The 14,208-nt window shown below is 41.6% G+C and overlaps 1 protein-coding gene across 2 annotated transcripts in view; it reads left to right on the forward strand.

Moving 5' to 3' along the window:
- The window catches only part of tafa5a (TAFA chemokine like family member 5a), a 144,943-nt gene extending 135,315 nt beyond the window's left edge, over positions 1 to 9,628 (forward strand). For both annotated transcript variants that reach the window (XM_062382340.1, XM_062382341.1), the window contains exons 4-5: positions 977 to 1,164; positions 5,532 to 9,628. In XM_062382340.1, the coding sequence (XP_062238324.1) occupies positions 977 to 985 (9 nt within the window). In that variant the 3' untranslated portion in view covers positions 986 to 1,164; positions 5,532 to 9,628. The remainder of the gene's footprint in view (positions 1 to 976; positions 1,165 to 5,531) is intronic.
- Positions 9,629 to 14,208: the final 4,580 nt, after the last annotated feature.

Consider the following 14,208-nt stretch of genomic DNA (forward strand, 5'->3'; position numbering starts at 1 on the left):
ACCTCAGTGAATAAATACATTCATTTAATTTATTTAAGCCTTAAGTGTAAACTTAAAAAACTGTTAATCACCACATTTGCAGATATGACTGGGGAGCTATTTTTGATTGATTGCATTGCCTGATACAATCTATTAGCAGATACCCAAGGACCTGGATCGGTAATGGGGCCAAAATAAAGCTTGATTAGCACATTCCAAGGTGACAGCCGTGCTAATTAACTAAGAACTAAGAGTCTTGCTGCTCTGTGAGGTTTTATTGGGTGTTGTTCGGCACAGTTTGAGCTAAATGTTAGCATCATAAAACGTCTGTAACAACAATGCTAAAATGTTTAATGTTTACTTCTGCAAATAAGCATTAACACAAAACACAGTTCTCAGACTCTCATTATTCTTGAAGGCAACGATTACACAGATTACATTTTTTACCTAATCTGAGAGAAAAAGTGAATGGGTCACCCACTGGGGATTATGGATGTCAAGTAAACCCTTATGGCCACAAACCAGTATATGGCGTTAAACCTGTATGAGACCTGCTTTGAGTTATTATGGTTGAGTATAAGTGACATTGAAATAATGATTTAATAAATGCACTCTGTTAGAGCCATCGCATTGCTTGACAATACAATGTTAGTGAAAACACAGTGGAAAAACACAACGCCTCTTTGTGTTTTGCTTTCATGCACACTATTGTTATTCAGAATGAGTCCCAGTTTCTGTCCCACACTTCTATATTTAACACAAGAGCACATTTTACACAGAGCACGTCTCCAGTTTTATACAAAGCCAAACGGGCACGTTTTCGAGACACTTCACGCAGACAAATCGATAACGGTGGTGGTGTTGATGTTGTTGGTGTGACTGTCTAAATATGGAAGAGCAAAAAAACTCTGAATAATAGATTGCATCCTGGTTTTGAGCTTGATAACCATACCTCCTCTCCTCCCTCTGCTCTTCCCCGCTGCCTCTCTCCCGTCAGGCTCTATGACGCGACAAGAGTCCCCCACGACCCTCTTGCACTATGGAGAGCATTGATGACCCCTTGACAGACAGCCAAACACCATCTACCACCAACCCCACCAACAACTTAACAACTCAACCCAAACCCTGGACCCACAAAGGCAGGAAGCGACACAAGAGCACCAGGGGCCTCATGGAGGCAGCAAGGTACAGAGGAGCCCCAGAAACTCAACACGTTGTTGGATTTGTGACTGTGACACTTATCGTGATTATTTTTTTTTGCATAGGGCACAATATACAATTTCCGTTTTGGAGTTATCTGTCTGGGAATTATGATTTTGGACAGCATTTGCATTGTAATCTTGATGAGGTGTAGGTACTCTTAATATGTGTGTATTTTTACATCAACAAATGAGGTTGTTTGTGAGTTTGTCTGTGATTTAGCAGCTTTACATAAAAACCACTGAACGTATTACCACAAAACTAAGAATGTGATATGGGTAAGGATGGGTGTGGGTCTGGATCAGATAACGGAGCCAGGATACATTTTTTTCTGCTTACTTTACATTCAAAGGGTATTCAAACATTTTCACAGATTTTTTTCCTGCAAAATTCCAGAATCTTGTTTAAAACAATCTGGCACATTTGGTGGATTCATATGTATGACTGTGTTTAATTTGATGCGGCTTAATTGAATTTAAGGGGACCGCTGGGCCTTAGCAGAGGTATCGGCTATCTGAGTTCTAGTTTATTAGTCTTTTTTCCGAATCTGATTAAAATCATTACAACCAATAGTATGTCGTTTATGAGTCCACAAAAAAACATCAGCCGATGATATGCAAACAACGTGAGGCAGGGACACAGATACGAGCGCACACACATAAATCCAGAAACAATTTAAACAACCGTCTGCTTGTTTGATGTCTTTATTTGACTTACACATTTTTCCATGAGCTCACAAATTCCCTGGCGTGTGTTTAACCACAGAAAATCCATGTGTGCAGTAAAACCAGTAAAACCCGTCTGGTTTATATGCAGCTGGTTTTTTGCCCCTTCGTATTGGCATGCCTTAATATTGTCTTTAAAGTATCGTGTCGGATGGAGTCTGTCCACTCCCATAAAAACGAGGCGCCAGACCGTGCCTGATATTAATGCATGTGATTGGGAAATAGAGAGTGGCCATGCTGTAAATTTACCGTACAGGGCAATAAAAGGGATGAGGCCAAAGTCGTAAAAATGCCCAGTCTCATAGTCCCATAGAGTTTATGAAAACCAGGCTTTTCTGCTGGTCAATATTGTTAGCATTCATGGCCCATTTTATGATTCAGTTTTCAGAAAAATATCTGATCCTGGTGCTTTTCAGTCCAGAGAGCAAGTCTTCAGTGGACATAAAACCATAAGACAGGGTGGAACGCATGCAGTGGACTCTTGACAGTGCATCGTACAGAAGATTATTGTCCATTCACTCACAGAGGAAGTTATAAGAGAAGATGACAGTTCCATATCACCTGCAGTTCGGTAGCTCACATGCATGAGGGGATGTAATCTATACATTACAGTCTATTAAGGCCGACACTGCAGTCGTCTTCATGTTTGTATCTCAACAAATAAGTCACATTTTGTTATTTGTCCCCGATCTCGCTGTGGTTGAATGCCTTCTAATGTTTCCTCTCAGGCATTCAACTTCCGATCATTTTGAAGAACGCAGATGGTAAAGAGTGTTTGCTTTGATGTTCAGAAGAAACGTGGTATGAGAGGATTGATAATGACATAACACTGCGGGAAGCTTTGAACTTTCTCTTAATGTGGAATGGGGCCTAGTGTCTGGAGGCCCGCGCGTACACGTTCGTGTATTTTGATCTCGGTATCTGCTTCAGGCATTATCCAGCTTCACAGCGTGTAATGAGCGATTTCCCTTCCCTTATTAACCTGTGGATCATTCCTAACCGATGAGCATGAATATTCATGGGGCAGGCTTTTGTGTAGCCGGCGTGCTCCGATCCGAAAGGGAAGCGCGCTCGACTGCACAGGACTCAACGTTAAACAGCGAAGACGTTAATACAAGTTTAGTCACTTGATGCGAAAAAGCAGGAGCACTTTAGAATGACAGATTAGCAGAAAGGGCTTTCGTCCATTAGCTGATGTTTTGGCACCAACTTTGCTTCTCTGGAGAAAAGCTTCCAGACCAACTAGATAGAAGTAATGATTCAATCGCGCGTTAATTAATCAACCGCAAACCCCTGAGAATTAAGCATTTGTCACATCTGTCTGGGTCTGGATAAAGAGATCGGAGAGGCAAAGCAGATCAATTTCCCTCCGTGCGTGCACGTTCACACGTTCGACATGCACGCTGTCCACACTGTGACATTTTGATGGGAGTCAGCAAGAGTTCACTCACAGAGGAAATGTCAAGCCGGGGCCATATGCTCGGGTGCGTTCGCTTTCAATGGGCTAGCTCCCCAGCTGGAGAGCGGGTCCGTATGCATTGTGAACACAGTTTTCTTTAGCTCCCACAGATGTGGCTCCATGCACCTTCACTTGAATGCATATGCAAAATGCATTTGTGAAGCGGGCACGAGGGCACGTGCACTCTCGTTTATACATGAGAGCTTTCCAGCTTTGCCCGGAGACAGGAAGCCTCACATCTCATCAACATCCATGAAGTGAAATGTTTTCCCTCGTACTCGATCAAATGTTGCCGGGCACTTATTGATATGTATTGACTGGATTGCTTGCACCATAACAAGAGAAGGCTGCACAGAATAGACATTCACTGTGTGTGCCTTTGACACCTCCTGCCGGTATCAGCCTCACTCCAAAGGCCAATTCTCTCTTTCTGGTCCTGTTCGAACAGCCAGAGCCGCTGCTCTCAAAGTTCATGCATGTGTTCAAAACCCCCACACCGCCAACGCATCACATCTGCCTCAGCTCTGCACTCCCCAAGCTTTTTCCTGATAAAACCTGAAGTAATAATCACCTAGGGCCTGTGATTTTTATTCATAGGGTAAATTCAGCTAATATTCGCCCAACATTCCTTCCTTTAGTAGAAGGCCTTCCATTTACATGAGCGGAGATCTGTGTGTGAGATTTCTGGTGGGGCCATTTGCCACAGTGTGGATGTGAGAAGAAGATATAAAATATGGAGAAAGGGAATTGCCACGGTGGACCCAGACTATGGGCTGGATTTCACATATTACAACGCCTGGCGTATATTTAAATCCATTTCCAATCAATTTCTCTTGAGACAGTGTTTTTCCTCCTTCGTTTATCAGTGGCAACCTGAGCGCTCAGTGCCGCTGTAGTGTCAGCGTGTCCACATTGAGAGGGGGGGGGAACTGTGCTCACAGCGGGATTAAACACCTGTTTGGCCAGCAGTCACAGTCAGGCAGTTTTCGCACAGTCATGCCCCCGCTTTTACACTGTTTTACCTCTGGGTCATTTCAACAAGACCATGACATTATTTCTATTAAACCCCGAGCTCGTGGAGATGTTTATTATTCCCACTGCGTCAGACACTGTCCCAGTGTGAAGCATGCTAGTACTCCATCCAGCACCTGCCCCTTTCATGGCAATTTGCACCCTGTGAAATCATCAAGAGTTCATTACTATGAATTAATGCAGCGGTCTTGGAAAGCGTCGACGCCTCTGTCAAGTTGGCGGTGTGACTGGCGGCGGCCAGATGGCGAGGAGGCTTCCAGATACGTCTTTCCCCGGTGGATTAATTGTTTCTCGGTCTCTGCACTGTGAGACTGGCTTTGTTGTTGCACGGCACCGGCTGAATCATTCGAAATATTTGTGTCGCGAAACACTTGATTTGACAGAGGAAGCTGTTGAGTGTCTTTATTTTACACTGCTACAATAGTCACGCAATAAACACCTCCTGAGTAGCAATTAGGAATACAGATCTCTCACAACAGTGTTTTTTATTGATTCTCATTGTGTTTTGTTTTCAAAGGTGACATAATGCTCATGTTTACGTTCAGAATGTGAGTTTATGTTGTTACTTGAAAAGGTTTTGCATGCTCTAACATTCAGAAATGTCTCTCCTCATGCCGTCCGTTGCTGCAGCTCCTCTTTTCAGCCTTTGTCTCAAACACTTGGTTTGGGAGCCTGTCCAGTCGGCTCCGATTGGCCGGCTGGACCTCTATGTTGTGATTGGACATCCACTTCCACTGCATGCAGTATCTCACATGTCACATTACATCACAATGTTAGGAAAGAATGGTACTGAGGAAGTGTTTCAGAAGCTTCAGCAGTGGTGTTTGGGGAGAGGAGCTCCCTTCACCACGACTTTAGACTGTTTAACTTCACTGAACTTTTACAGACATAGAAAACCTTTATAACACACTAGAGGAAAGAAAAAACTGTAAAAGCAGAATATGACTGTTTCTTGCAAAGGGTTGGATGAGAAGTATTCTGTTCAATTCAATTTTAGATTTATCACACCTAAACACTTTACAGATTGATGTCAAGATCTTACAATTCACAAACACCACACACCACAGCAAGTAGCCAGTTTCTGTGCATTGCTGAAACAGTTCTCTCACATTTGGTCTGTTCTTATTGCTCCACAGGTCTCTTAACACAGCCAGAGACTGGGAAACCAGGGAGTGACTGTTTGAGGGAACATCCTCCCCCCTGGACAAAGTACTCTCTGTAAAACAGTTCCTATTTCCTGTGACTGGCTCCTCCGGGTTTGTGACTGCTCCCTCCTGCTACCTGTCGTTGGGTCAACATGATGCAACCACCTCCTCTCCGCTCTGTCTGCCTGCTCTGTTGAAGTTGGCAGTGCCCGCTCGTGCCACGGAGGATCGGGACGCCACAGATAAATCCCATGAATGATTGTTTTGGCTCATCGGAACTCCTCTATTTGGAGCAACTGCTTTGAATCAAAGGATTTCCCACACCTGTCTCCTCGCTTCTCTAGAACCGGAGTTCCAGAGCATAGGACGGGATCATCTCAGACTAGACCCTGTTGCTTCTTACGAGGCCGTGAATAAAAACAAAACCCAAACTGAGCGCTCTCTGCTGTGAATAGGCCGTCTGCTGGAGTAAACCTCTCATATTTTTATAGACCAAAGAGTAAAAACAACAAATATGATCATATTAACAGAGTGGACCGTCTGGCAAAGAAACACAGAGACTTTGTGAACTCGCTGCTTGTGTCCCTGCCGACCACTGACTGCCCCACCCCCCCCCCCCCCTACAGAGACACGGTGCACAAGAGGACAAGCCCTGCATCCAGCGGCCCGTGCAAAACAAAGGAGTACTTTTAAAAACTCCCAAGACTTTCTTTTTTTCTCAGACTAAGCCCACCACTGTATTTTGGAACTGGAGATATAGGTACTACATATGTATAACTGTGTATCAAAGAAGAAAAAAAAAAAAAAATGTACGAAAAATCTGAGTTGCATTTTTCAGTAGCTACGGTTGGGACAGCTCGCGGGAAGGATTGTCGGGTTGGTCGCGGATGAGGCGCGGAAAATCTTATCAGAGAAACGATGAATATCTACAGAGAGTATAAACGCTGTTGAGTCTGAAAAGGAGTGAAGAAATGTCATTATATGTATTTTGAAAGGCCCTAAAAAGTTATATATTTAACAGTTTTATATGTTGTACCTTTGTAGAGAAGCTTATTGGACTTAAAATGTGGTCACAATGGCAGTTTAGTAGGATGTGAACAAATGCTGTTGTTCTCATGACTGCTGGCTCGTAGTCCCAGGTTTTCTGTTCACACCTCAGTAGCCGCTTTCTTTTCATTGTCATCAACAAGTCTCTGTCCATCAGAACCCTTCATGGAGAAGAAAAAAAAAGCGACACAATTTATTGAGGACTGATCTGCAGCCAACAGAATGTTGTAAATCTATGGTAGTCAGTGGAAGCCATTGAAATCTGCTAATTTGCTATGATATTGTATTGTACACGGTGTGGAATACTGACTCATTTCCTCTCTATGGGTTTTGATCTCTTAATTTATTTTTTTGTGCTTGTGTTTGTTCGCACAAATCCGGCCTCTCTCTCCGACGCCGAGGAACACAGCCAGGAGAGAGAGAGACAGAGAGAGAGAGACAGAGGAAGCAGAGGAAGTGTTGCAGAAGTGTTAGAGTCATTTACATACATTTTTTATCATGAAATATTTTAAGAATAAATTAAATACATGAAAAGAAAATGTCCCCTGCAAATGTAGATGCTACCCGGTGTTCAAGGTCATCAGAGGGAATTGCCGTTTACCTCATTCTGGAGTATTGTGTGTGTGTGAGTGTGTGTGTGTGTGTGTGTGTGTTTGTGTGTGTGTGTGTTCTGTCCCGAAAGCGGTGACAATAAATGGAAGTTTCCTCTTTCTCTCCCAGGTGATCTGCTGGGTTTACAACCAGTGGGGGAAATATATGAGGGGGCAGGTGACGAGGCCCTTCAATCATTCCTGAGACCCATTTAATCAAGGTTATCTTTAGCTGTTCCAGTGTCTAACAGGTGATTGTCCTGGGAGGATGCCAGGCGTCAGTAAGTGCGTACCTCGCTGGAGAAGAATAACACATCGATCCATTTTCAGTAAAAAACGTTCCTTTTAATTTCTTGCATTTTTCTTTTTGTTCTTTAAGCCTCAACAGCTGATATTGGTGCATTTTCTTAAAATCAGGAACCTGCACCAAATGGTTGAGATGCCAATGTAGAGTAAAACTGCACTTTTGCACTTACCTGCAGTCACCAGTAAAAGGAAATGATATGCATCTTTTTGTTTGATCATCTATTTGAACAAGAGCAAAGTCTAAACCCCAAATTTTCTATTTATAAACAACAAAAAGGTTTTTGTGCACTGTAATTTTTTTTGTTATATTCTGCCAAATTACAAACACATAGTAATTATTACCTGTTTACTTAAATCGAGACTCATTCTTTGGACAAAGGTTGAAGCAGCCCCAGTGGTTCCACAATTGTCATTGTGCTCAATGTTTTGATTTTGCGTCTTTTTGGATCAACATCACCATTATCAGCAATATCCCTCTCTTTGATCATTATAGACAACCTGCATTTTTTTATTTTAGGGATTTAAATTTAGGACCTTACTGGTTGTAAGATGATTTATAGAGAGACTTGTTGGAGACAGGAGTCACTTGACGCTCAAGGTCTTCACTCAAGTCTTCTCTCGTGTGCAAGTGGAACATGAAATGCGTTAATACATAAAACCTCACATTTATGCATCATGTCTGTCCGTCACACACCACACAATCTCCCCTCTGACTTTTACACAATGTCAAAAATCACTTTCTCTTACAGTTGCGTTTTTCTTAATTTCTTTTTTTTGGATTTCATCATCATTGACGGATGTAATTTTTGGCTGCTTGACTGAAACACGCTACACCAAAAAATACTGCACATTCAACCGGGCTTATTAAACACCAAGTGCTGGATCTGAAAGATACACTTCAAACTAACTGGAAATCACTTGCTAACATTGCAACATTAAAGCTAAAAACAGCCCATAATTTAGATCACCCTCCATAATCTTCATCTTCAAAATATATTGTGGTATATACCGAACAATGCAGCAACAATGTCAACATATGTACAGCGCAATAAGATTGTATTTACAGTATTTACAACTGAAAATGTTAAATATTACGGTAATAATCCCTGCTGCTAATAATTACCAGTATCATCTTAATATTAACTGACATCTCAACCAGTTGGTAAATCATTTTTAATAAAATTGTTATACAATTATCATTTTTTTTTATAATTATTTATCCGGAATTAAACTGCATAAAAAATATTATTAGCTGTTAGTAATGTCATCATAAACATTTGAAGTGACTCTGGGAGTCATCTGATAAGGTCTCGTTCTGAGAACAGCAGTCCACCCTGCAAATGTTCCCCAGGCTTCACATGCATTCAGCTAAGTGCTGGAGTTGGCTCTCAATTAGATTTAATACATGAAAATATCACAACTCAATATTCTCATGTTCAACAAAAATGGAAAAGGACATTATAGGGTCTAATCACCTCTGCTGTGGAGCGTCATGTTGGGTTTGGGCCAATCGCAGCACACGTTGCACACAAAACAACATAAAGTTACTTGCAAGGGGTCAAGAAAAAAAAAACGTGCAACGCAAAATCCAGTACAATGTCGAAATGACTCATCGGGATTTACGAAAGCGGCGGTTTCAGAAGCAGTGCGAGAAGAATGTAATTTCAAAAAAACTGCTGTGAGGAAAAAATTGGAAAAACCACATGGAAAAGAAATTAAAAACGGGATCAAGCTGTAACAGATATTGTAATATACAAATTCCAGCGGCTGCATTCAGGGCTTAAACAATGAGCTCACACTCCCTCTGATGGGGTCGAGATGTGTTCTGTGCAATAACATAATATGAGAGAAAGTGTCCGTCGGAGGCAGTAATCCGTAAGAGGATGCAATTATGCTTTCCACGGGATCCTTTTGTACAATGATGAATGCTGTCATGTGGTTTTCCAATACTGTTCTCAAGGGCTATTGAGTTCACTTCACTGGTTGCCACTCGAAATCCCAATAAGTGTATTACTGTAGGCTCCATGGCCAAGTATGGTTAATTGTTGCTTTGTGTAGTGCAGCTTTCAAACAGCAATTTTACACGGTACACATCCAGTGGACAATACATGTGATTGATTGAACCTAACAAGATTAAATGGTCAAACGTGGTTGAGGTTAAAATTGTATTTGTCGGTGTATCTATATTCATGATGATACATAGTTTCACTTGACTGTCACAAATACAATTGTGATTGTATATATGAAAAAGTATATGAAATATGAGCAAATGCAGATAATTCAACATTTGGTGCAGCAAATAGGAAAAGAGTATCAACATTTACACAAAGCGCATTTTACAGTACTGCTGAAATATTCATTCAGCCCTATTCAAAAATACATGTAACCACTTTACTTGTGTTAAAGCTTCACTGTGTGTGAGAAAGATCGTTTTTACTTTCTTTTCTGTGACATCACGGGTAGCGTGTTATCAAAGCTGTGGCTAAACTTGTGGACGACAGGCTATCACAAACAAGTCAACATCCAAAGGAGAAGAAAAGTGTGATGATAACATGATGATCTCCAGGCCTGTTTCAAAAGGACACATACTTTACATTTACACTAAATTGAACCCTCTAAAAACACTGAATATAATTAACTTAATAAAAAAGCTTCTATTTATGTCAAGTCCCAAAGACAATTTGTTTTTTTTAGGACCATTCGAAGATACGGACATGTTGAGCTAATATTTATATTATTTAAATACTACATTTCTTCAAAAATATAATATTAACATCAACAATACCTCACATGGCAGAGAAAGTTAGTTTTCAGGTGCCAATCTCTTGTCGAGCAGACAATGTTGTCTGTGGTTGTTTAGACATACACACACGGCACACTGTAAAACATTTTTGGGACTTAAGGCACTTCCAGGTATAAGCTAAGTATTTGTTTAAAGCATTTGTTATAATTAATATTGCACCTTGGGGAATATGCGTGAACCTCCTCAAACGAGTCGCAGATATCCACCGAAATCCTCTCTGACTTCGAAGAAGGAAATTCGGTCGTTTGATCCCAAGATAAACACAGAGAGGAGCAGAGGTCTGAACCCTGGTTTCTGCTTCTCTCACCAAATCCTGGTTTGAACCATTATGCTCACCCGTACTTCTACTGCGAGCGCTGACACACCCGGTGCACCCCCCCTATGACCCTGTCTATAGAGGAATATCTGGAGCTGGAAATGAGACCTCAAAATAGATCTCACTTCTTCTTTCTGTCCGCGCCTCTCTCCAGGAGAGACTGGTTGTCGGTTGGAGGGGATGGAGTTAATTACATCATCGGAATTGAATTCCAATAAACTGCTCCATATCCTTAAGGTTTCCTCTGACACTGTTTGGGAGTCACATGTTTTAATTTGATTAGCACAGTGTGGGGCTTTTCCTGGAGCGACGACTCTAAGCAGGTACACTCAGAAAGGAGCCCCGCAGAGAACCACGACACAATGGGGGCAGCGCATTGTAGAGCGAGGACACCGGTGCCTTCGGTGGATGAGCTTCAAAGACTCACCCGTGTGCATTTTCCCTCTTTCAAGGGGAGGGACGGGGGCCCACGCCTGCCTGTTTGCATTCCCGCACGTTTGTGTGTGTTTGTCGGCCACTGTTTCTGTCACCGAAGACTGCCTGCAGAGCGGAGACGAGGAGGGGGGGGCAAACGGGCTCCATTTGCAGCCCGAATAAATCTCCCAAATACCAATACTGCATCAGGCTGCACAAAATATTATTATTTGCTTTGATGGATAACACTTACCTGCTAATTCAGATTTCAGAGTCTTTGTTTACAATATAAATCTAATTAAGTGCTGCCATCGGGGCGCGAGAGGCGGGGGGGGGGGGGGATCGATACCCAATATGACCGGCTCAGCGTCTCACCTCACGAGGAGGCCGCTCCCTGCCAATATCTTTCAACCTATAAAAATGGAGCGGGGTTTTCTCACTGCGGCCAATAATCTGTCAAGGTTAGGCAACGAGAGACAAAACATTACCTCAGCGGGCGTGGTATCCATCATCGCTCCTGCTTTAATAGCAGCTAATGGAGGTTTCACCTTTTTCTCTTCTTATTTTCACTATGGAGAATTAATATAACTAACCATAACATTAGAATATGACATCGTTTACAGCTGCTAAAATCAATATCTTTATACTATTACTACTAATAGTCTCTTGCTGTGATGATGTCACCCCCTGTCTGCCATTTTTGACAGCTATGTGATGGGTTCTAGCTTCTTTCAGCTCATTGTTTTGGTTCCCTTGCCCACAGCCTGAATAACCACTGTTGCGGCTCATTCTCACCATTTGTGGTCCCATCAAATGAGTGTTTTCAGAAAAAGCTCTGATGCTACCTGCCCGCTAATAAACTGTGGTGCTGAAAAACCTAATATCTCTCAAGTGGAGGGTGGAGACAAACAACAGAGCTAGAATAAGAGTGGATATCAGAGTTGTATTGTGTCGGTGTAAACACAAGAGTCCGGTTTGATCAGAGAGTTTGTGTTAACAGTAAAAAAAAAAAGAGGAAATAGTGCTGGAAAAAGGCTCAATAGCTTATGTAGGTTTTATAAAGAGGAATCTGGTGCTTGTGTACAGTATGTGTAGGCTTACAGTCATAAACACCACAACTGCAAATCAATGCAAATGCTTTTCTGTATCTGCAGGATGCAGCTGTTTGCTGCCGTATCAACTTAAAATGAGATTTGTTAGTGTTGTTATGAGCTTTGCCCCCAAGTTGCCAAGGAAAATCTATTTTTGCATCTTTAACTAATTAATCTGTATTTTTTAACATCCAATTATAAGACGTGTGTGTTTTTCTATATGCGCATGCTCCCACTCGTGATGTCGTGACCTTGGTATAATTCAGTTTAATCTGTGATCTGGTGGTTCTGATATGTGGAGATTCAAAGTTTTCACTTCATAAATAGCAAATAGGAGGCACCCTGAAGGTTACTCTAAATACGTGATCGATTTTACAATGGACTTCTAAAGAGGAAGAAGTATGAATACATTTAGATAGACTCTTTGCATAATAACTGGTTATTAATGCAAAAAACTGAATAAACCTACACAAAATGTTATGAATAATAAGTACAAAGTTAGATAAAGTCTTAGTTTAGGTCACAATTTCTTTGGATGTCCTTCTACTGCAGGATCATCACTATGGTGCAATTGCAGAATATATAGTACAATCTTTCAGATTAAATGGAGGCGACTGTTTTCAGTTCACTAACTAGAATACACAAACCTGAGCCTGACACACATCAGAACACTAATTAGTGTGTATATCAGCGGGCAGCGCTGACCTCACCTCCTGCTCCATCGAGCGCCTTGCCGCTGCGAGGAGTTTGACGCCTGAAGTCTCAGGTTAAACTCCTGAGCTGCAGGCCTGAGCTCCGTCTCCACTCCCCCCGATCAACCCCACCGCACTAGACGGCTCATTGTCAGCTGGGTGTTCAAGCTCCATTTAACTCCAACTAACTGCCTTTAGTCATTATCGCTGCTCATTAATGCTGCACACTGGTGCTGCTGAGCTGAGCCGACCCGAGAGCATCTGGGCGAGGGGGGGGGAAGGAGCCGTGTTCAACTGTTAAGACCGCGTGCAGGCGTGGATTTGCGTCTCGTAGTTTTATTGTAACGCAGTTAATGGCGTAAACATAATCCTAATAGCGTGTTATACGCAGGTTATTTGTTATTAACATAAACCTTCATTTAAAATCCGACACCGGTAATCGTCTTAAGAGCCGATGTTTATTTTCCTCTGAATAGAAGAGGAGCAAATCTCTGCAGCTTCACAACAAATACACTGCATTGATAATAGTCCTGTTTGCCAGTGCATCTTAGCAAGGGTCACTTGTTCCTAAGGGGCTTCTGGATTCCCCAGTGTATATGTGCAAAGGCCAATTAGTTAATTAACCAGCAACCCTAAATGAAAGCGGAAGTTATAGTTAAAATATATATATACACACATCTGTGTTAAGAAAAAGAGTAAAACCAAACTAATCCCTTATGAACACAGAGTGTGGAATAGCTACTAATCCTGGCAAATGGGCAATTTACAGGTTGAAACAGTAAATTGTAAAACATATAATTAAACGTAATAGATGAGCATTCACTATATATTAATACAAAATTGAAATATAATTACAAATGTAGCCTTGTTCCCAGCTAAAATAACAAAAAAGTGGAAATTTTTTTCAGATAGAGCTTTAAAATGAAGGGATAAATAGATGAAATACTAAGGAAAGAGAGCAGCAGATAAACAGTTGAAGCTGTTAGACCAAAGTTTTTAAATTAAGGTATCTAAAAGTAAATGAATAAATAGCTGGAATATTTCAAGTAAAAAGCTAAAGGCTAAAGGATAACAACTTAAGTAGTTAGCTTGGGAATAGGTTAATGAAATAATGAAAAAAAAAAAAGTAATATAACACATGTATTTTTATATAGTTCACAGGGTTAAACAGCCTCCAGTTTATAATCAGCTCTAAGGATTGTTGTGTATTTTGAGACATATTATATAAAAGAGGTTGGAAACCGAGAAGCTGCTTTTTACTCAACGGAGAAGAAGGAGACAGACGCTAAATCATGAACGGCTGCAGAAACAGACATAACGAATGTGGAATGCATCCTCCAGCCTGGACCACATTTGTAACCCGGGTCTGCTACTGTACACTGAGCGCCTCCCCGTACCTGCGGAGAGGC

The sequence above is a fragment of the Platichthys flesus genome, chromosome 23, assembly GCF_949316205.1.
Source record: "Platichthys flesus chromosome 23, fPlaFle2.1, whole genome shotgun sequence".
NCBI lineage: Eukaryota > Metazoa > Chordata > Actinopteri > Pleuronectiformes > Pleuronectidae > Platichthys > Platichthys flesus.